Source organism: Ictalurus furcatus, chromosome 2 (genome assembly GCF_023375685.1).
Source record: "Ictalurus furcatus strain D&B chromosome 2, Billie_1.0, whole genome shotgun sequence".
NCBI lineage: Eukaryota > Metazoa > Chordata > Actinopteri > Siluriformes > Ictaluridae > Ictalurus > Ictalurus furcatus.
In genome coordinates, this window is record NC_071256.1 from 15,445,574 (window position 1) to 15,470,622 (window position 25,049).

Sequence of the window (25,049 nt, forward strand, 5' to 3'; positions counted from 1 at the left end):
ACTACAGAGCTACCTAATATACAATATTACAGAGATAATCAAGGCATAACACTGTAATCATGAACACACACACGCATAGTGTTCCACTTGGGAGGAGGCAGAATTTTAAAGAGTGTGCCCATTAATAACGCAGCATAAGGACAGCTGTCTTTTATGCGTCTGTATTTTGGATAAATGACTTCTAAAGCAGCATCCCATGTGTCCAACTCATTAAAAATGAAACAACAGGACGGAATTCCAGCTTCGTTCAAGTCCAGTAGGAAACTCTGCCGAGACACAAATGGAGTTCAATGAGAAGATACGGGTAAACGTAATTTATTGTGGGATAATACTTTGAATTGTGATGAAAGCCTTCGAAATTAGTGCAATATGAAGGGTTTTGTTCAATACTAGAGTACTTTGAAATTTAGGAAAAACAAAATAAAACAAAACCACAAAAAGAACCAAACGAAATTCAATCCAAGCCTACAGATGTGCCCTTTAAGAATGCATGTTTTTTCCAGGCCCATGCCAAAGAGAAAGATTCAGGTGATGGACTATTAACAAGTTATTGTCATTCATTTGTATAATTCCAACAATTATTAAGTTTTTTTCACTACTTAGCTGTCTTTTTATTTCAAGGATCTAATAAATAGCATATTTAAAATTATTGGTTTATAAAATTATTGGTTTGATGACATAATGCTTATTTATTCAGAAACAGAAGTAACTAAATACAAAAATGCTACTTTAAATTTGAACTCTGACAGCGTGCTTTCAGTTGATGGACACCCCATTCATATTTTTGATGCGCTGCAGAGATATTCAAGACAACTATATACTTTTGAATTTAATATATAAAATTGTTTTCTTCACAAAAGTCATGTTTGTGATTTTTATTCGTTATGTTGAATATTTAGATCAAGCAATGTCCAGAAATAGGTGCATTTTTATGGCCTACCATTTAATTTTCCAGTTTAACTTTTATTTAACTGTAGATCAAAAAATAAAGGAATGCTTTGTAACATTATTTTATAATGACAGAAATCACTGCCTATTCCAAATGCAGTTTGACTTTTTCCATTTTCAGAACATTGAATGAATATTGTTCATGCTTGGGGAAAATTTTTTACTATATTGTTTGCAATTTTATAATGTCATATTGAGCAACTTAGAATTTCTTACTGACCTATTTCACTGTCCCACCAGTTACAATTGTGAACAAGAATTTTTTATTATTTTATTATGTAAAATATAAAGTGAGCGTGATTGAGTCTCGTAGTACAGGTACAATAACTATTGTATTTAAGTTAAGGAACTTCCATGTGTACTAGGATAGTGCAGTGGTAACATGCAGGTTTGCTATATCAGTGAACAGGGTTTGAGCCTCAGCTCAACTAACTGCTTTTTTTTAAAAAGTTAGTGAAAGTACCACTAATTTTTTAAAAACTTTTTTAAGAAAAGGAATGCCGTTTGTTTAATTGGGCAATCCAGGGAGTAAAATACATATGCTGCAGCTGCAATAGCTTTGGATTCACATGCAAATATACTGGCGATTAATAAGCAATTATCATCTTTAAGTGATCTTATCTTTTGGCTCATCAAATTGAAGGGGAGGAGCAGAAGTATAAAACTTGGAGAGTCACATAAATTCTATCCAGGTCAAGTCATTTGTACATATTTGTGGTCTATGACATCGCAATGGAGGCAAAAGCATTTTACTCAAAGAGAAGTGCTGCTGAGAGGTGATAATAGTCGGGGGGAAGTGGAGATCAATGAGTCAATAAGTATCTGGTGAAAAAGTTGCAGGATTCATCCTGTTCAAAACACAAAGAATTTCTTTGTAGCTGAACCCAATCCTACGGAAGTCCTAATGTATTATTATTATTTTTCTTTGCCTTTATCCTTTTATTTACATTTTACACATCTTTTATATGTTGATGCTGACAGTTGTTGTGTCTTCCTCATTTTTTTATTTCTAGCTGGAAACTCCCACAGATACCTTTTCTTTCAGCAGAGGGAAAGTTTGAAATTATGGCCCTGTGCCATGGTGTTTATTCATGTAAAAAAATCAGGTTGCTGGTGCTGCCGTCCTTATGGAGGTCCACAAATAGTCTCTGGATTTTCTATGAGTCTCTTGTTTTTGTAAACATTTCATGCAGTTTCATTTGAAATATCTTTTGGTTTATTCAGTGGAATGGCCTCCACACTTTGGGTTTGTGTGGGCCTAGGGTTATGGGCCATTTGCACCTGTGCTTGGGGTTGGGTGTGGATCGTTCCTGCTATTGTTTTGGCCAAGACACTTTCACACCTTCCTTTTCACGCCTCCAAAATGTAGGTCAGCTGGTCAGGTAGAGGTGAACCCTCATAGAGAAGCTATGATAAAGACATAGTGGTTGACAGTAAAGGTAATAATAATTACTTGAGTAAGAGTAAAGTATACGAGGAGAAGACAACTCAAGTTACTAGTTACTTTGGATCTGAAACTGATTAAAATCAAGGAAAATCCTGAATTTCAGACTACATGGAGTCTCTATATACTCTTTCTCTCTCTCTTTGTGTGTATGTGTGTGTGCACGTGTGCGTGTGTATGTTGACACATTCACTTCTTCCCCCTCTCCAGGACGCTTAAAACGTAAGAGGTTGTTGTGTCAGATCACTGAGGCTGTCGTGAGGCTCGCGATCTCATTATACGTCGTTTAAACTAATTATTAAAATTACATATATTCATTAATATTTAAAAGTAACGGAGGAACGGCACAGAATGTAGCGAAGTAAAAGTACATTTCTGTGATTAAAAATGAACTTGAATAAGAGTATAAGTATGGGCAATTAACTATTAAAAGTAGAGATGCACTGATGTATCGGACAAAAACTGGTATTGGTTTAAATGTTATATAGTTTAAAAACATCCGAAGATCAGGGCCGATTATATCCTGTCACTCAAAAGAGAGCGGGAAAACACACTGATTTCGTGCTGTGTGTAAAGATGATGTCTCTTGTGTGGAATGACGACAAAACTGCAGTTTGTAATTTCTGTAGGCTCTGCACTGCTAAAATCACTCTGAATAATCGGTCATCGGTATTGGCTGAGAAATTCAGTATCGATGCATCTCTAATTAAAAGTAATTATTTTTTCCAAAAAGTTACTGAAGTAAATGTAATGAAGTAAATGTAGCGTGTTACTACCCACCTCTGCGTATCCGTGATAATCAGGATGTGTAAATCACCTTGTGAATACGCTCTTTCTTTAAGAACGCATTTGATAAACATTGCCACATGTTTAAATTAATACATAAGTTGTTTAAATATTTATTTTAATTTTGATCAATTCACACAGTACAGTACAATATAACTCAATTCAATCATGTGGAACCGATGAGCTTTTTTTCAGTGTGTGGACTTCTATGTTCACTTTAAACCAGTTTTTAAATAACTTTTAATCTAAGAAAAGAATAAAAGTTTCCATTGGCTATAGAGAAGATGGAATTCATTCAGAGTTATCTTGAGGAATTTTCTACAGTGAAAAAAACCCCATTTATTTAAAAACATTAAACTGAGCTGAGACACAAACCCCAGTCTCTGGTATGGTATGTTACCATTACGCTACACAAACACACATACCACACCTACCACACATACACTGATATAGTTACCTATACTACGGGACTCGACCATGCTAACTCTTGTAATTAGAAACTTGTTTAGATTAGGTTTATTGTGTGTATTGATGAGAAATATTTTTATGTAAACCACACGTAATATATATATATTTTTTAATCTAACCGACCACACATTCTATTTTTTTCAGGCTCGACGACGTTTAATATGCTCTGCTGCTTGTTGCAAAACGGTTCTGAGAGAGTTTCACAGATCTGCGGACCAAGCACAAGCAGATCATGAGTTTCAGTACAAGAAGCAGCACCGTTTGGTTGGTAAAAGAATGTATATGTATACAGTATATGTCCAAGCAGATCTACTGTATTCACTAGCAAGCCATGTTTATTCAAATGACACATGACTGCCCCCTAATGGTCCTGTATTTCCTGCGCCCGCAGCATGCGCATGATTCCGCGTGATACCGCATTAAATCGTAGGATCCCTTTTCCTTTGATGCGCATTTTTAATGGCCACATCTGTACAGTTGAGGTAATACAAATGGAATAAATAAATAATTACAACAAATTAATATTAATTGGGGACATGCTCAATATGTATTGCAAATGTTTATCCTATATATATTTATAAGGGGGAAAAACGGACTAAGAGGAAATAGTTTAAATAAACGTACGACTTTAACGTTTTGTTGAGCTAACTACCTAAATGTAGTTTGTGGATGCTTGTCATGTAATGGTTGAGACAGGCAAACAAATCCAAAACATGAATCAAAAGCATGGTCAAAATCAAGTAATGAGTCAGGCGATCTACAAACGGGCATAAACGAGGCAAAACAAATCAAAGAACTGGGGTGAGAACGAGATCAAAACTATGGCACAGAAACAAAGAACAACGGCTTGGTATTTGAGAAACACTCATGTAATACTTCATGTCTGAATAAAGACACACAAGCGGTTTAAATAATGAACATAATCGGGGTGAAATAAAACAAAACAGCTGAAAACAATAATGACACATAGGGGAAACAACCAATGACAATACAGGGGCGGATACAGGAAAGAAATCATAAATACACGTGTAAACAGTTAAACAAAGTTAATGTCACTTACAAACCTGGAAGTGCGTCGTCGCGCTTAGAGTTCGCTTCGGGTTTCAGAGCGCTCTGCGTGCTCCAGTGCTTTACGCAAGGGGAAATCGTGACAATGCTCTGCATATACAGTTTAAAAATGTGTGTAATCTTTGATAAAGTGAAGTTTTCTGTAAGGAGATATTTATTTTACATTTTCGGAAGAAATCTCTACCGCCAGCTCTTTGTAACAGTCAGTGGTAAAGCTGTAACTTTAAGTTTTCAGAAATCAGAAAGTCGGAATACTTTGTGGTTTTTCTGGAACATGCAATTTTTTCATCTTATTATTTTCAAGAGAAAGAAAAAGAGAGGCTTGTGCAGTAACGACTGTTTATAGCTGCTCACACAAGTGCTAACAGGAATTAATTTCTTTCACGTACATTCCACAACATGGAACAACATGGTTATTCATCTATAACATAGTTATAGATATAACTATAAAGGGATAGAAACTATGATGTGTTGTTCTTTAATAAATAAAAATGCTTGGCTGGTTGCTGTAGTATATGAGGAAGAAAAACACTTGCTGGGACATGCTGGTATAGGAAATTAATCAACCATGGGCCATAACAGTAGCTCCACCACCCCACCACGGGTGTTCAAATGATGTACCTTAGTACTTTCAATACCCACAATGCCTTGCGCTGTGGCTTTGAAAGTGATCAATGTATGTGAGGAAATCCTCAGGAGTTAGTGTAGAATCCTAGGATTTTGCTTTAGAAACATTGCATCAGTGTTTGATAGGTGATGGAAAAAAAACTATTCCTGTTGGTGCACTTTGGGACTTGACTGTACATGTACACTGCGTGTGTGTGCATGAATATGTGTGTGTGTGTGTGTGTGTGTGTGTGTGTACCTCCATTCTCCCACAGAAGGTAGTCTACAGGGTTTGAGACTGCAGAGAGCGAACACTGCGGAGTCAGCAGGATGAGCTGAACCTTCTGCAGACGTGTGTCATACACATCCAGAGTGTGGAAAGCCTCGGGTAGCAACTTCACGTCTGAAACACACACACACACACACACACACACACACACACACATATAAATTATATGTACCATTTCAATATGTCTATAAGTTAACGTGTATTCATATCTGAAGCACACACACACACACACACACACACGCACAGACACTCACTGCTGCAGCCCATGCTGCCGAGGACCTCCTGCATTTCATCTCTCTGAGCACTCGCGCACTCCCCCACACACACAAACACCCGCATGCTGCTGCGAGCCTGTTTACTGGAGTGAGAAAAAGTATGAAGATGAGTATGTGCAGCAGCAACGATGGCAGCTGTATGAGCCACGGTGGCTGCGGAGAACGATCCAGCCATAAGTACGTCTCCATCTGGAACCAGCAAGGGGCGCAATGCCCATGGACCAACGCAGCACGCCTTATCCTACAAACGCACCAAAAAGCATAAATGATGAGTCAATGACAAAACAACAGGACAAAAAAAAAAACAGCACAACATTATGAATAATAGCTATTAATAGGTAGCTAGTTAGCTACCTTTTTAGCTACCATTCATGTTTCATCTAATGCTACCTAGTTAGCTACTATTGATGTTTAACCTAAATAGGTAGCTAGTTAGTGATGCAACTTTTTTGTGCTTTTTTTGTTGCGGAAAACTGCTTGAATTGTTGAAATCGCAATTGCCTGACATTGTTTTGCATGGACTTTCGCAGTGATGTTTGTTGGTAAACGAGACCTTTTACCTGTACTCATGTTTGATGCACATAAATAGAAGAGAGCTTTGACTGAATGCGTGTTGTGATAACGTCACATGATGAGACTTGGCCCAAATCTGCGGGAAATCTGTTGTCATTCTGAAAAATTGTAAGTTCCTCTGAATTTTGTGGAGTTCGTTTGATTTTGCATTCAATTCTCCTCTCGCAAATTCCTGAAGGGACTGATAGTCTATGTAGCTATTTATGTTTAGCTAAAAACGCCAATACCTAGTGCTATGAGCTAGCTAGCTATTTATGTTAGCTAAGACTCTTTCACTATTTGCCCATCACCTCTCCTAACTTCCAAAAATTTCAACATTCGTTAATGAATTTGTGATTGAGAAGTGAGGAAAGGAAGTGCATGCCTCAGAGTGCTGAAGTGATCATGAATACTTGTTTTTGGGTACTAGTACGTGTAAATGGGCATGGCCATTATCGACACCTGATATATCCCTAGTGCACAGAGAGAGATCAGTGCATTGCTCAAGGTCATATGCTTATAGTGTAAAGGTCTATGTACCTGTATTACCAGTCTATAATCTTTCAGCAGATTCGTTTTTTGTAGTTCTCTTTTCGAACAAGTGGGAAACACCAGCAGGTCGAGGCAGTGTAGGTCCTCACAGAATGTCTGTCCTTCCAACTGTGTGATGGATTTCACATGGGAGAAACCTGCAGCCTTCAACACCTCACACACATCCTGCATACTGCATAGAGAAAAGGGTTTTGTAGGAAGTTTTCATAAGAATGTGGGCACCTAAATACATGATGACATAGCGAGTGTATGGAGCGTTCTCTTTGGCAGTGTGTGTTTGATGATGTATAGCACAGGGATAATAACTTCCGCTGTCGCCTCTGAGAAATTATTTTCTTTCGTAGTTTAATAGTCATTTTCATATTTCTAGCCCTCTTCGAACTTTACCTTTTATGGAATTTTGTAGTGGATTTTTCTGGTGGAAATGTTTAGTTCGATTTCACTTACGCAGACATTTACACACAACTTCATTAAAAGATTGATAAATGAGGCCTATTGTATTTTGAACAATTTTTCCATAACAAGCTTTTAATCAGTGTGACACTGAATGAGTAAATATGCAAATGTAGCATGTTTCCCTTTATTCTTCTGGAAGCCTCCAGAGAACTGAACTTGCTGCATCAAGAACAATAGCATGCACACAAAAAATGGCATACTGTTTCCTTTCTTTACTTTGCATGTGTTGTAATGAATACTCTTAAGACACCTGCACCATACACAGTATCTGCATGCACAATTTTATGAGAACATGAAAAGTAACCACTTCATTTGGATTGTTAAACAAGGGCCTAGATTGGGAAGGTGTGTCACATGTGACTACAAATTTTTTGTGCAATCACCAATTTGACATGTGATTCATAAAAAGAAAAACATTAATTACAAAGCAGGAATTTTAAAATGGAGAGAGAAATCTCTGTGTGTGTGCAGGGCCGTAACTACCAACCACCAAAGACACCCTAATCAGATATGGGAAAATTGTCCCCGCAATAGAGGGTATGCATTGACATCACTTTCCCGCTGGAACACGCCCCCTCGGCCAAACTGAGTGGCAAAACATCCAGCAAAATGTCTGGTTTTAATAGGGGAAGCTGCGAAAACACTAGTATAACTAACGATTATCAGTTTAAATTAAAGTCAGTTGGACTCGACAGTGACTCTTACACCTTGCCCAAGAACCTGTTGTCCATGGACATTGGCATGTGGCCAGAAATCGGTTTTCCCGGCATTTATATGTACCTGAAACCTGAAGGCATACAAAAGCCTCGACGTTTGGTCCTACTTCAAGGTGGGATTTGTTGGAAAAATTAAAGTGACAAGAACACCAGTAAACATTCTGGTTGTATGTACAAATATTTTCAATTTTATTCTGTAATTTTATCTGGTAACCCGTAACCTAGCTAGTCCTAGTTTGTAGCTAACACTGCTTCCACTTATTGTTATATATTTGTGAAGCTAAAACACAGTCAGAGAATGAATGAGCTGCTATTATTCATCAATGGAAATAGGCAGCGTTTAAAATGAAATATGTAGCAAATTATTCATCATTGTACAACCTGAATACCACATGCCAAAATAACTTACACTGCTCCACTTAGTAAAAAAGGACTGAATGGTTTTTTGGCACTCCGTTAAAAGATAGCTCCGAATTCTTGTTGAATCTGTTAGCACAACAGCTTTTTCCCATTTTAGATGCCTTTTTTCTGTGTTTTCACTGAATTCATGCTGTACACTAATGCTCCCACTCAGTCTTTTTGCCCCTCAGTGGGTGTGACCGCAGCGAATTCCGGCTACCCTGACGTCACGTGCATACCTTCTATATTTGATTTTTTTTTATGCTGCTCTGCTGCACTCAACTATGTGCTGCAATGTATGCTTTTCTGGACAACAAAACCAAAATGTTCTAGTCAGGTCTGTGATCAAAAAGTTAAAGGTATAGTTCACTTAAAAATGAAAATTATGTTATTATTTACTTCGCTTAGTGTCATTCCAAACCCAAATACCGTTACTTTTCATAACATTATTTCCCTTCACTCTTTTCCACTCTATTATAGCTCTATTCAACAAAATGGAAGAAGATACTGATCATGAGCTTTAAAGGTGCACCATAAAAACTATACACTAAGTGGCCATATGACAGCTTTGTGTCATATGGACTGCTTTTCTGTATAGCTGTGTAAACATTTCTCAGAATTCTCCTTTTGTGTTTCACTGAAAACAGCATATAGGTTTGGAACAACTTGAGGGTGAGTAAATAATTTTGTGTAAGTAATTTTGTCTGGCTAGCTGACACAGTCATGTCGTTTTACAGAGACATTAAGAGAATAATGAAAAGACAATCAAATGATATTAATTTTTTCTTTGGGACAACAGAAAAAAAGGGTAAGCTGAGGGGAACAGGAAAAAGGTTAGCAGTATATATACGCAGTGGAAGTTTTATAATTCATATTTGGCCTGCTCTACTGTTTGGAACATATTATTCCATATACACTGTATCTGTGCATAATAAGATGAAAGTCTGCCTAGGGGTAGAAAGTGGGTAAATCTGAAAGATGATAAACCATCTAATCGAACTTGTTTTTGTATTGTAATACACACTGACCTCACTGTAGTTATTTTGCTCCTAAATATAAAGGTCTTGCATTGTATATATAAATAGTGTATATATAAATATTTGGGCCTTTATTACACAGAGAACTAAAAATGACCATTACATTTGTAACCCCACCGCCACCAAATGGTTTGGTCCCCCCAGTGTTCAGGATGTGGTTACCGGCCGTGTGTGTGTGTGTGTGTGTGTGTCGTCCACAAGCTCTGATTGCATCTGTCTGTGGTTCAGTACGATTTATCTACCCTTGGTCAGCGTGCCTGAGGGCTCGCATGAGCTACGACCCCTAGACACACACACACACAAACACACACACACACACACACACACACACATACATCTGTATGAAATAAGATGCGTCAGTGGGGAATGGAGGTTAAACATAGGAGAACAGCCTTAATGGAATCCCAGCAGCAAAACAGGACAATAAACTATTTTACACACACACACACACACACACACACACACACACACACACAACATTCCACATCCTCCAGTTAACCTTAAGGCAGCATGTCATAAAGGACTTTGCAATGTTATTTATTTCAAACTGTGACTCAGGTCAGATTCTCTCTCTCCCTCTTGTGTGTGTGTGTACCTGGTGCGCAGTGTATTAATCCAGGCGTACATGGGCAGGTTGGATCCTCTCTCCTGCCTCTGTCTGATGCTCTCTGGCAGCATGCAGTCAATGCTCAGCAGGTCGTGTTTGATTCTGCAGCGTGCTAAAGATGCCGCCAATTTTGTCTTAAACCTGAAACACAATAAAAACAAACTTTAAAAGCGAGAGACATGAATAGGTCATTCTGTCTCAAATCATTCATTAGGTAAGGAAGAAAACACTTGGGGTATGATGTTATAGGAAAATAATCAGTGACAGGGTGGTGTATCTCAGACATGAAGCAAAGTTACTGTCATCACTGCAAAGTTTCTGTCACAACCCCAAAGTGACTGTCGTAACTAGAGATCGACTGATATTATTTTTTTTATAACCAATACCAATACAGATTATTTGCATGTTTATGTGCCCCATAACTGATATGCATAGCCGATATTTATATATTGTTTTACTTCTGCTTTTTGACACAGTGATCACTGAACTGAACAAACCGTTTCATTTATAACAATTTTCTCCTTGCATACAAAAAAAAAAAAAAAATTCTTATTTATACACCAATAAATAGAGGGGTCTGAAAGAGTGCAAAAATAAAAAATGAAGTGCACTGTTACTAAAGTGTCTTTTTTATAAATAAAAGCTTTGATGAGGTAAGCAGAATATGTGACTTTGTGCTTGTCACTATTTCTTAGTGCCAAGATGCTTAAATTACATATCAAGAATTTATGTAACATGTTAAATAAAGTTCATTAATTAAAGCAAAGCAAGTATACTTTACTTGTGCACACCGATGTTGACTCGTCTCTCCTCAGATACAGTGCAACAATGGTGGTCCTGCGCGCAATTCTCAAAACACCCACAAGATGGCACGATTTATCGTGGAGCCGATATTACAAAACCAATATCCGATTATTGTGAAATATGTGTAAATATCGTGAAAGATATTGGTAAAACCAATTATTGGTCGATCTCAAGTCACTGCAAAGTTACTGTCATCACAGCAAAGTTACTGTCATCACCGCAAAGTTAATATCAACACCACAAATTTCTGTCATCACAGAAATATTTCTGTCATCACAGCAAAGTTACTGCCATCAACGCAATGTTTCTGTCATAACCACAAAATTACTGTCATCACCGCAAAGTTTCTGTCATCACTGCAAAGTTTCTGTCATCACCGTAAATTTACTATCATCACCGCAAAGTTACTGTCATCAACGCAAAGTTACTGTAATAACCACAAAGTTACTGTCATCACCACAAAGTTACTGTCATCAACGCAAAGTTTCTGTCATCACCACAAAGTTACTGTCATCACCATAAAGTTACTGTCATCACTGTAAAGTTACTGTAATCACCACAAAATTACTATCAACACCACAATGTTTCTGTCATCATGGCTAAGATTCTGTCATCACCACAAAGTTATACTGTCATCACCCCTAAGTTACTGTAATCACGGCAAAGTTACAGTTATCACCGCAAAGTTACTGTCATCAACGCAAAGTTACTGTCATCACCGTAAAGTTACTGTCATCACCGCAAATTTAGTGTCATCACCACTAAGTTACTGTCGTCACCGTAAACTTACTGTCATCACTGTAAAGTTACTGTCATCAACGCAAAATTACTATCAACACCACAAAGTTTCTGTCATCACCACAAAGTTACTGTCATCACCGCAAAGTTACTGTCATCACCACAAAATTACTATCAACACCCCAAAGTTTCTGAAATCACTGCAAAGTTATTGTCAAATTAACAAATTTACTGTCATCACCGCAACATTACTGTCATCACCACCAAGTTTCTGTCATCAATGCAAAGTTAGTGTCATCACCACAAAGATTCTGTCATCAACACAAAGGTAATATCATCACCCCAAAAGTTACTGTCATCACCCCAAAGTGACTGTCATCACCCCAAAGCAACTGTCCTCACCACAAAGGTACTGTCATCACCACAAAGATTCTGTCATCAACACAAAGGTAATGTCATCACCCCTAAAGTTACTGTAATCACCCCAAAGTTACTGTCATCAACCCAAAGTTTCTGTCATCAAAGCAAAGTTTCTGCCATCACCGTAATGTTACTGTAATCACTGTAAAGTTACTGTAATCACCACAAAATTACTATCAACACCACAAAGTTACTGTAATCAATGCAAAGTTACTGTAATCAACACAAAGTCGCTGTAATCACCACAAAATTACTATGAACACCACAATATTTCTATCATCACCGCAAAGTTTCTGTCATCACCACAAAGTTATTGTCATCACCGTAAATTTACTGTCATCACCATAAAGTTACGGTCATCACCGTAAAGTTACTGTCATCACCACAAAGTTACTGTAATCACCACAAAGTTACTGTAATCACCGTAAATTTACTGTCATCACTGCAAAATCACTATCAACACCCCTAAGTTTCTGAAATCACTGCAAAGTTATTGTCAAGTTACTGTCATCACTACAAAATTATTGTCATCACAAATTTACTGTCATCACCACAAAGTTACTGTAATCACTGCAAAGTTACTGTCATCACCGCTACGTTACTGTAATCACCGCAAAGTTACTGTAATCACCACAAAGTTACTGTAATCACCGCAAAGTTACAGTCATCACCGCAAAGTTACTGTCATCAACGCAAAGTTTCTATCATGAACGCAAAGTTACAGTCATCACCGCAAAGCTACTGTCATCAACGCAAAGTTTCTGTCATCAACGCAAAGTTACTGTCATTACCGTAAAGTTACTATCATCACCGAAAATTCAGTGTCATCACCACTAAGTTACTGTCATCACCATAAACTTACTGTCATCACCATAAAGTTACTGTCATCAACGCAAAGTTACTGTCATAACCGTATATTTTCTGTCATCAACGCAAAGTTTCTGTCATCACCACAAAGTTACTGTCATCACCGTAAAGTTACTGTCATCACCGTAAGGTTACTGTCATCAATGCAAAGTTACTGTAATCACCACATAATTACTATCAACACCACAATGTTTCTCTCATCACGGCTAAGATTCTGTCATCACCACAAAGTTACCGTCATCACCACAAAGTTATAGTCATCAACGCAAAGTTACTGTCATCACCACAAAGTTACTGTCATCACCGTAAATTTACTATCATCACCGCAAAGTTACTGTCATCAACGCAAAGTTACTGTAATAACCGCAAAGTTACTGTCATCACCACAAAGTTACAAACATCACCACAAAGTTACTGTCATCAACGCAAACTTTCAGTCATCACCACAAAGTTACTGTCATCACCATAAAGTTACTGTCATCACCGTAAAGTTACTGTAATCACCACAAAATTACTATCAACACCACAATGTTTCTGTCATCACGGCTAAGATTCTGTCATCACCACAAAGTTACTGTCATCACCCCTAAGTTACTGTAATCACGGCAAAGTTACTGTCATCAACGCAAAGTTTCTGTCATCACCGCATAGTTTCTGTCATGAACGCAAAGATACTGTAATCACCGCAAAGATACTGTCATCACCCCTAAGTTACTGTAATCACGGCAAAGTTACTGTCATCACCATTAACTTACTGTCATCAACACAACATTTCTGTCATCAACACAAAGTTACTGTCATCAACGCAAAGTTTCTGTCATCAACGCAAAGTTACTATCACCGCACAGTTACTGTAATCACCGCAAAGTTACTATCATCAATGCAAAGTTTCTGTCATCAATGCAAAGTTACTGTCATCACCCCAAAGTTTCTGTCATCAATGCAAAGTTACTGTCATGACCCCTAAGTTACTGTAATCACCGCAAAGTTACAGTCATCACCGCAAAGTTACTGTCATCAACGCAAAGTTTCTGTCATCAACGCAAAGTTACTGTCATCACCGTAAAGTTACTGTCATCACAGCAAATTTAGTGTCATCACCACTAAGTTACTGTCATCACCATAAACTTACTGTCATCACTGTAAACTTACTGTCATCACCGTAAAGTTACTGTCATCAACGAAAAGTTTCTGTCATCACCGCATAGTTTCTGTCATCACCACAAAGATACTCTCATCACCACAAAGTTACTGTCATGAACGCAAAGTTACTGTCATCACCGCAAAGTTTATGTCATCAACGCAAAGTTAGTGCCATCACCACAAAGTTACTGTCATCACCAAAGTTACTGTCATCACCCCTAAGTTACTGTAATCACCGCAAATTTAGTGTCATCACTGCAACATTTCTGTCATCATTGCAAAGTGACAGTCATCAACGCAAAGTCTCTGTCATCACCACAAACTCAGTCATCACCGCAAAGTTACTGTCATCAATGCAAAGTTACTATCAACACCTCAAAGTTACTGTCATCACTGCAAAATTTCTGTCATCACTGCAAAATTTCTGTCATCACCACAAAGTTTCTGTAATCACTGCGAAGTTACTGTCATCACCGTAGTCACTGACATCACAGCAAAGTTACTGTCATCACCAAAAATTTTCTGTAATCACTGCCAAATTATTGTCATTACCACAAAGTTACAGTCATCACCGCAAAGTTACTGTCATCAATGCAAAGTTTCTGTCATCACCACAAAGTTACTGTCATCGTCACAAACTTACTGTCATCACCGTAAAGTTACTGTCATCAACGTAAAGTTACTCTCATCAATGCAAAGTTTCTGTCAACACCACAAAATTACTGTCATCACCCCAAAGTTACTGTCATCACAACAGTTACTGCCATCACCCCATAGTTACTGTAATCACCGCAAAGTTACTGTCATCAACGCAAAGTTTCTGTCATCAACGCAAACTTACTGTCATCACCAACAAGTTACTGTCATCACCCCAAAGTTACTGTCATCACCCTGAAGTTACTGTAATCAACTCAAAGTCATTGTCATCATCACAAAATTACTATAAACACCACAATATTTCTGTCATCACCGCAAAGTTACTGTCATCACCCCAAAGTTACTGTCATCACCGTAAAGTTACAGTCATCACCGCAAAGTTACTGTCATCACCACAAAGTTACTGCAATCATCGCAAATTTACTGTCATCAACGCAAAGTTTCTGTCATCACCACAAATTTACTGACATCACCACAGACTTACTGTCATTACCGTAAAGTTATTGTCATCAACGCAAAGTTTCTGTCATCAATGCAATGTTACTGTAATACCGCAAAGTTCCTGTAATCATCACAAAATTACTATCAACACCACAATGTTTCTGTCATCAAAGCTAAGTTTCTGTCATCACCACAAAGTTACTGTCATCACCACAAAGTTACTGCCATCACCACAAAATTACTATCAACACCACAATGTTTCTGTCGTCGCCGCAAAGTTTCTGTCATCGCCGCAAAGTTACTGTCATCACCCCAAAGTTACTGTCATCACGCCTAAGTTACTGTAATCACTGCAAAGTTTCTGTCATCACCCTAAAGTTACTGTCATCATCCCAAAGTTACTGTCTTCACCGCAAAGTTACTGTCATCACCACAAAGTTACTGTCATCACCGCAAAATTACAATCAACATCATAAAGTTACAGTCATCACCTCAACGTTACTGTCATCACTGTAAAGTAACTATAAACAACACAAAGATTCTGTCATCAACGCAAAGTTTCTGTCATCACCCTAAAGTTACTGTCATCATCCCAAAGTTACTGTTATCACAGCAAAGTTACTGTCATCACCACAAAGTTTCTGTCATCACCACACAATTACTATTAACACCACAAAGTTACTGTAATCACCCCAAAGTTTCTGTCATCAACGCAAAGTTACTGTCATCACTGAAAACTTTGTCATCACTGCAAAGTTTCTGTCATCACCGCAAAGTTACTGTCATCACTCCTAAGTTACTATAATCACCACAAAGTTACTGTCATCACCACAAAATTACTATCAACACCACAATGTTTCTGTCATCACCCCAAAGTTACTGTAATCAACCAAAAGTTACTGTAATCACCGCAAAGTTACTGTAATCACCACAAAGTTTCTGTCATCAACGCAAAATTTCTGTCATCAACACAGTTACTGTCATCACCACAAAGTTACTGTAATCACCGCAAAGTTACTGTCACCACCACAAAGTTTCTGTCATCACCGCAAAATTACAATCAACATCATAAAGTTACAGTCATCACCTCAACGTTACTGTCATCACCGTAAAGTAACTATAAACAACACAAAGATTCTGTCATCAACGCAAAGTTTCTGTCATCACCCTAAAGTTTCTGTCATCATCCCAAAGTTACTGTTATCACAACAACGTTACTGTCATCACCGCAAATTTACTGTCATCACCCCAAAATAACTGTCGTCACTGCAAAGTTACTGTCATTATCATAAAGTTACTGTCATCACCACAAAGTTTCTGTCATCACCGTAAAATTACTACCAACACCACAAATTTACTGTCATCACCCCTAAGTTTCTGTTATCACTGCAAAGTTACTGTCATCACTGTAAAGTTACTGTCATCACCGCAAAGGTAATGTAATCCCCCAAAGTTAATGTAATGTAATGTAATCGCCCCATAAAGTTACAGTCATCACCTCAACATTACTGTCATCACCTTAAAGTAACTATAAACAACACAAAGATTCTGTCATCAACGCAAAGTTTCTGTCATCACTGCAAAGTTTCTGTCATCACTGCAAAGTTTCTGTCATCGCCACAAAGTTATTGTCATAAGCATAAAGTTATTGTCATCACCGCAAAATTACTATCAACACCGCCAATTTACTGTCATCAACGCAAAGTTACTGTCATCACCCCAAAGTAACGGCCATCATTGCAAAGCTATGGTCATGGTCACAAAGTTACTGTCATCACTGCAGAATTTCTGTCATCACCGCGAAATTACTGTAATCACCACAAAGTTATTGTTATCACCACAAAATTACTATTAACACCACAAAGTTACTGCCATCACCCCATAGTTACTGTAATCACCGCAAAGTTACTGTCATCAACGCAAAGTTTCTGTCATCAACGCAAACTTACTGTCATCACCAACAAGTTACTGTCATCACCCCAAAGTTACTGTCATCACCCTGAAGTTACTGTAATCACTGCAAAGTTACTGTCATCACCCCTAAGTTAATGTAATCACCGCAAAGTTACTGTAATCACCACAAAATTACTATCAACACCACAATGTTTCTGTCATCACCGTAAAGTTACTGTCATCAACGCAAAGTTTCTGTCATCACCGCAAAATTACTGTAAACACCACAAAGTTACAGTCATCACCGCAAAGTTACTGTCATCAATTCAAAGTTTCGGTCATCAACACAAAGTTACTGTCATCACCACAAATTTACTGTCATCACCGTAAAGTTACTATCAACACCTCAAAGTTACTGTCATCACTGCAAAATTTCTGTCATCACTGCAAAAATTTCTGTTATCACCGCAAAGTTTCCGTCATCACCACAAATTTTCTGTCATTACCACAAAGTTTCTGTCATCACTGCAAAGTTACTGTAATCACCGTAAAGTTACTGTCATCACCGCAAATTTTCTGTCATCACGTAAAGTTACTGTCATCACCACAATGTTATGGTCATCACCACAGAATTTCTGTCATCACTGCAAAGTTACTATCATCACCACAAAATTACTGTCATCACCGTAAAGTTACTGTCATCACCACATACTGTCATGTTTTGCACTTTGCACATAAATGACAGAGCAGTGTTTTAAAGCTCCAAATGTCCTGCTGGAAAAAATCCCAGTGGTTTCCACTACAGATACCATTACAAACCCTCAGCTAACCATTAAAACCATTACCATTACTATTATTGGTCCTAACAGTATCCACTAGGCATAGCATGCCACCAAAACAAGGCAACAAATTACCAGTAGAGGCCCACAGGGACCATTACAGTTTTCATTTTTTCAGCAGGGTGACCATCTTGAACTTTTCACTCATAACTTACATTTGTTATGTTACTTGTCTTTACCTGAGCAGACAGTTTTCCACTTCCCTGACCTGAGCCACCTCCTCCTGCTTGTCCTGATTGGCTGGTCTTTCACGTGGGAGGAACTTACGAGCCTGCAAGTCGTACAACATGACAGCCACCAAACTCATCAGATCGTCGGGCTGAAGGAGAGAGAGAGAGAGAGAGAGAGAGAGAGAGAGAGAGAGAGAGAGAGAAGAGAGAGCACAAACATAGTCTCACATATTTACAGATTGTATAAAATATATTGATGTGCTGTACATCTGATTGGGTAGTATATGTCTGATATGAGAAGTTTGAGAGGAGTTTCATGGTTCAGGTTGGTTCCTGGATTATTGTCTGTTTTGCAGAAGCATGTAGGTGATACAAAGTGAACAGAAATCACACCATTGTAGTCCCAAAACACACTGGCTAAAAATTTTATTCAAGAAATCTTTGCACATATTCTTTGTATTCAAATAGAATAATAACTTCTTAACACATTACTACGCTCAAGTATTTTGAAATTATGACAGAACTAAATATTCTGAAAGAGTTCTCTCTCTCTTCCTCCTCTTCTGTTCTCTTGTTGTCTCATTTCTCCTTTACCAAGGTCGCAGACAGGACCTCTGAGGTTCCACGCCGCATGTCGCCCAGCAACGTTGTTCCCTGATGGTACGTGGCTAAGTGCTAAGCTAACAGACGAAGTCATCCTGCTGAAACTCGTTATACATGCTAGCATACACACACATACATTGTGCTGTGGTATAAAATGGTATTAATGACCAATTTTGGGTTATTTGATGACAGTCACTGCAATGTAACAAAAGCTATAATTACAATGGTATGGTTTTATTTGGGATCTAGTTGTAATCTGGTTTGCTTAGTATTTTTTATGTATTTGGGGGTCATATTTTCAGGCCAATCTAAATAAGATTGTTCCCAGGCTACGGTCAGCTTGTGCTCAAAATCTGAGGCTTGAATAAAGCTCGATGTTTGAGCATGTTTGTACGGTGTGAAGAGAGCATGGCAGAGCTAAGGAATGAGAAAATGAGACAGACAGACTGAGTGAGAGCGGTTGAGAGAGAAAGAGAGAGAGAGTGAGAGTGAGTGAGAGAGAGAGAGACGGAAAGTGAAAATGCGCGTGGTGATTTTATGTTCTCTCCCAGGATGCAGAGTAACAACCCGCCAAGTCGTAACACATGAAAATTCATCATTCACCATGGCCATATTTAGTCTCTGGAGTGTAGAGGGTGTGGTTAGACTGCTTGAGGCATGGGAGAGGATGCGCATACACACACACACACGCACACAGTGTTACAGTCATTTATCACACAGACAGCTGAGACTTCCCTCATCAAATCTGACGGACAGTTCACTCTAGGGGTGTGATGATTAGTGTTGGGCAATATGACAATATAACATCGATATTGTGATAGTTTGTCACAATACACTTTTCTGAGATTATCACAACATCCTTTTATAACCTTTTTTAAACTCTGTACTGTTCTGAATTCTTAAAATTGTAAAATACCAAATTTTATTTTTCCCCCTTCTCAGTGTTAAATTACAACCATATACTTCCAAGATCTCAATACTGTGATACATATTGTCTATTGTGAAGATGTCGTCTTCAGGTATTGTGATGTAATATCTTTCCCATATTTTTCACCCGTAGTAATGATAAAACACCCTGATTTCACACAGCTGCAATTTTTTATTTCCTGTTGTCAGTGATGGATAAAGTACTGAGGAATTATACTTAAGTGAAAGAACAAATACTGTATCAAATTCTTACTCAATTAAAGGAAGTGGAAGTATTCAGCCAAAAATGTATTTTAAGTTACTATTAAATGTATTCAAGTATTAAAAATAATATTTTAAATGGATGACATATTTGCATGTGAAAAGTTACTTTCATTACTATCCATCCATCCATTTTCCATGCTGCAGCCACCGCCATTTACACCATGTGACAGTTGTAAATTTCACATAAGTTTTTATTGTAACTGAAATTTACAGTTTGAATTGTAAAGGGCTCCTTGTTGGCTGAAATATTGAGGTGACATTCAGTAAAAGCTTTGCTGTGTGTTTTTAAAAATATATATATTTCTGGTCATTATTTTTCTAGATTATGTCTGCCAAACACATGTGTTCATGTGATCATGTGTGCCGGCACTGACAAGAGGAAGTTGAATTGCGGTGGAAAACGCAATTTTCCCCTCTTCTTGTGGTTAAGTGAATATCCATTGATTGGGTCTTGTTTATCAAGCTGGATACGGATATTTTTATTCGGAAACTGTTCACAGGAGCATTTACACAAGAAACAAAGAAACGCAGTAATCATGTAAATGAAAACGTTCGGGAAAATGTTCGTTTCCTATAGCACTATCGACTGATCCGGTTCAACATTTCTAATTGTTGATGAGTTACTGAGATTTTATATACAGATTATGCTGTCAAGTCAAAATCTTTCATTTATTACAATTACAGATACAAATTTGGTGAAAATGTTATGAAATGCTGTGCTGCCATTGCAAAATATTTCATGACTTGAAAGAAAGCAATCCAAAACAAATCCATACATTAAAACTAATAAGACTAGCGCTTCAATAAGGACAAAAGTAAAGGCACCCTTCAAAAATGAGGCTGCAAATCTTGAATATAATCAAGTTTATCTAGTGAACCATATTCATATATATATATATATATATATATATATATATATATATATATATATATATATATATATATATACATATATATATATATATATATACACACACACACACGCACACACACACACATATATATATATATATATATATATATATATATATATATATATATAAATTTATGGAGAATATTTCTAACCATTTATGGCATATAATTTTCATCTTTCCAGAAACAAATGCTCAAAATTTTCTGCCAATAAAACACTACTTTTTTCTTGCTTGAAATTAGTAAAAAGGTCTAGAAATAGGTTTAATATTCTTATGTTTGGTTTATTGTAATCTGATAATAGGGAATATTAGATACTTTTGATAATATTGAAGATTTTTTTGTTTTTGCTAATATGTCGTTTTTTTTTATAGTGTGACTGAGCTACACTACAGGAAGATTAGTCTGTAGTCTCTGTAAGCTTAGCCTTTTATGGAGTATTGTGGGCGTGGCTAAATGTAAATCAGATGTGCTGTAACCATGCTCCATAATTTATGGCTGAGTGGCATTTATCAATATGAGTACATAGAAAATCGGTGTTATTGAAACTTTCGACAATCCGGAAAAAAAATTTTTGTTTGGTTTGTCGTGCAAAAACGTTTACACACGCTTTACACAAAGGATGATAAACAATGCACATTAACTCAGTTAAATAGATATAGTTTTCAAAATTAAAAACCTTGTGTTGACTAATATCATTATATCGGAAACAAAGACATTGAAAGAGCATTCACAGTCTGAATACTGCAATACTTCCTTTGTAGCTAAAAGAAAAAAAAACACACACAACTGAATCAATTTGACATATGGCTTCTGCATAGGTGTACACCCTTATATTTGTAACCTCATATCTCATAGCTGCCCATGGGGATTTAGTCTCAGCAGGTTTATACATTACCATCCATAATCAAATTCACTACAGACATTAAGAATGGTCTTTCTACCCCCTGGTTTACTCAAGCAGTAAAAAGACAATTTCTATCCTAAAGCAAATATCATTTTTATCTGATTTAAAAAAAAAAAAAAAAACATTTCTAGTGAAACAGGTAATGATTTAAAGCTCACAGCTCTGTGTCGAAACACACAAGCACGACTCAACATGCTGTGCTCAGTAATATTATTACTTCATTAGGAGTGACGTGACTGCTGCTAGAGCACACCAATCATTCATTAGCTCTTTAAAAAAACACACACACACACACACACACACCTTAATGATTAATAAGGCCAGATGGACTTTTGGCTGGTGGATAAAATGCAGAGCGTGATTAACTGTAAGTCAGATGAAAGATTATCGGTTATGCAGTCAAAGTCGCAGCAACAGCAATAACTCAATGCTAAAATACACTTCCTGCTTCGTTCTGCCTTCAAAGCTGACTATAATGTGTGTGTGTGTGTGTGTCTCCACTCCAAAAACTTAACACCATCAAAGGATTCATTTTGTAACTTCAATGCATTTCAAGCACAGTTAGAGGGGTGTTTAGCACACAGGCCTTGTCCCATATGGCACCATAAATCACCCTGGTAATGCTAACATAGTACTCATACCTGTGTTGTATCAGTCCTAGAGTTTTCAAATGGGCATGAGTTTTAAAAAATGAGGTTTGAGACACAGAGTGGTCAGGAGTTAGGGCTCTGGGATTAATCATATTTTTATCATTAATGCAAAATTATATTTTACATTGCCACTCCAAGTCAAACACACTATTGTTAGCTATTAGACTAAAAATGTTAAGTGTCCATTGGGCCAAGTGCTGAAAAAATGACACAATTTGAATGAATGAGGACTTAATACCAAAATTGCGCACATCAGTATTCAGAAGTTACATGAGAGTAAAACAGACATTCCTCAGTTACACGCGATTCCATACTTCAATTTAAGTGGATTTCGTCCTAATATCACATACACAAACGTTATGATTTCATGACCTTGATGAAGCATCTCGTGGCTTCATTGTTCAAGTTGTGCACACAATTAACTGCCTGAGTGCAATAGGATAGGATAAAATGCAAAATAATACTATGTGCTGGATCAAATGCTATTCTATAAGGGTGGAAGCCATATTATTAAATTAACATCATCTTTGATTACAAAATGAGGATTTAATAGACGAAGATTTAATACTGGCCACTAGGGATGTCACGATACCAAAAATTTAGTAGTCGGTACCAATACCACTGAAAAGTACACGATACTCGATACCAAAGTCGATACCACGGTGTGGTATAAAAATAAAATTTTAAAAATGTAATTAAAAACTCTCCTGGAGGACATCCTCCTCTGACTGATACTGGCAAAAAGAGAGAGAGCGAGAGATAGAGAGAGAGAGAGGGATATTTTAGTTATCAAACACTGTCTGACAATGAGTGGAGGTTACAGTGGAGGTGCACTCCTAAACGCATGTGCGCGCACACACACACACACACATTCACACACCCCTTATACTCTGAATGCAAGCATTAGTTTAAATTCACTGATATGGTAGCAGGCTAAAAAGATTTATTAAAAGCATGAACATTTGAATAATTATTAGTGACATTACTACATTTTGCTGACAGGACACGGGCTGAGTGGCGATGCATGGTGGCCTATTAGGAGGTAGTTTATAACACTGCAATGCGTTAGAGTCGTTAACAAATAACTGGCTATTGCTAACATTACATAACGTTATCTGGTTTCACGGCTACAATGCCAGCTGCCTCAAACAAACATAATATAGGACCGTCTTTCAGGTGCTTCGCCAAATTCCAGGTGTTTCCTCGCTTTGTTTGAAATGAACGATAGCATCGGTTGCACACCGGCTTCAGAGCATCAGTTATATGTTTGTTGTCATCCGCCTCGAATGCGAAGTATTTCTATATTCCATACCACATTTCCTCTCAACAAGTCGGGGCGGAGCTAAACTTCTGTAGTTTTTCCCGTGTGCTTGTAGTTGTTGTTCTTCTTCTTCACCACTTGTGGACCAACTAATACACTTGCGCGTATTTGCTGCCCCCCTCAGTTACGAAAGAATTGCAACCTCGCTACTTTCATTACAATCGGTACCCACTCTGCTGCAGAAAAACAAGTACCGTCACATTTTAAGAATGTTGGTACCGACTTGGTACTGAAGTATCGGTTCTCGTGACATCGCTTCTGGCCACATTGGGTGACTTTTGGTGTTCCTAAAACTCTGTGTGCTACAATTATGTCAACTCACCCTAGTGCTGGGCGATTTTCATGATTAATTCAGTTAATTCGAATTAATGTTTAACATCCATAAATGCTATTTAAGAGTTTAAACCGATAAGGAGGGTTATCGGTAAATAAACACAACTGTCTTAATTTGATAAATGCTTCCTACAGCCTGTGCTACTTTCAAACACTGTGTGCTTAGATTAAATTAAAAAAAGGCTAGATAAACAGGGAGCACTTCGCTGAGGACTGAGCTCGTAGCAAAGAAAGGTTCAAATATCACTTCAAAGATATGGAATTGGTACAGTTTTGAAAAGTCAGATGAACAAGTTTATGTAAAATACAATGCCTAAGCAGTAATCCGCCGGTCAGAATGACGTCATTTTCGACCTCAGTGCATTCGACAGAAGAAGAGGGGGAAAAAAAAATGTTAGTAACATGTTAGGCAGCTAACTCGGATGAGTGATGCATATTTTCTTTCTCAAACAGCGAATTGTATAATTGTCACGGTATTTCCCCCGACTGCACGCACTTCCGGGTTTGACTTTGTTTACGTTACCAGGTGTGTTTTTGTTTTGGTTTCTGTCCTGTCTCCGCCCCTGTATTGTTATTGGTTGTTTCCTTCATGTGTCATCATCATTCACAGCTGTTCCCGTTTCCCCCTTGATTAGTTGGTCTATTTATACTCTCGTGTTTCTGTTTCTTGTTTGTTTCTGATTTAACAAACAAATAACTCTGTATGTTGATTAAGCTAAAGCTAATACTTGTATAAACAGTATAACTCATTTAAAAGGTACAAAGTTTTACTTTGTTTATTTCTGATGCTGTGTCAGCCATGCTGATTTGACGTCCCTCCGTAAACGTGGAAGGATTTGAGAAGAGTACCCCAAGTTGATCTCTCAGTTGCAGTGGCCTTTCATGTCATGGAAGATATTTACTCTTTCCAGAAATAAGGGTTCACTAAGTTTCTCTAAATATCCTTTCTTTAAATAT

At 37.5% G+C, this 25,049-nt stretch overlaps 1 protein-coding gene across 4 annotated transcripts in view; it reads right to left on the reverse strand.

Annotated features, from left to right (window-relative positions):
* The window catches only part of LOC128623128 (putative methyltransferase NSUN7), a 67,209-nt gene that overhangs the window by 13,528 nt on the left and 28,632 nt on the right, over positions 1-25,049 (reverse strand). For all 4 annotated transcript variants that reach the window (XM_053650022.1, XM_053650017.1, XM_053650027.1 and 1 more), the window contains 5 exons: positions 18,185-18,324; positions 10,192-10,344; positions 6,977-7,160; positions 5,864-6,125; positions 5,580-5,723 (listed from right to left, as the gene is read on the reverse strand). In XM_053650022.1, the coding sequence (XP_053505997.1) occupies positions 5,580-5,723; positions 5,864-6,125; positions 6,977-7,160; positions 10,192-10,344; positions 18,185-18,324 (883 nt within the window). The remainder of the gene's footprint in view (positions 1-5,579; positions 5,724-5,863; positions 6,126-6,976; positions 7,161-10,191; positions 10,345-18,184; positions 18,325-25,049) is intronic.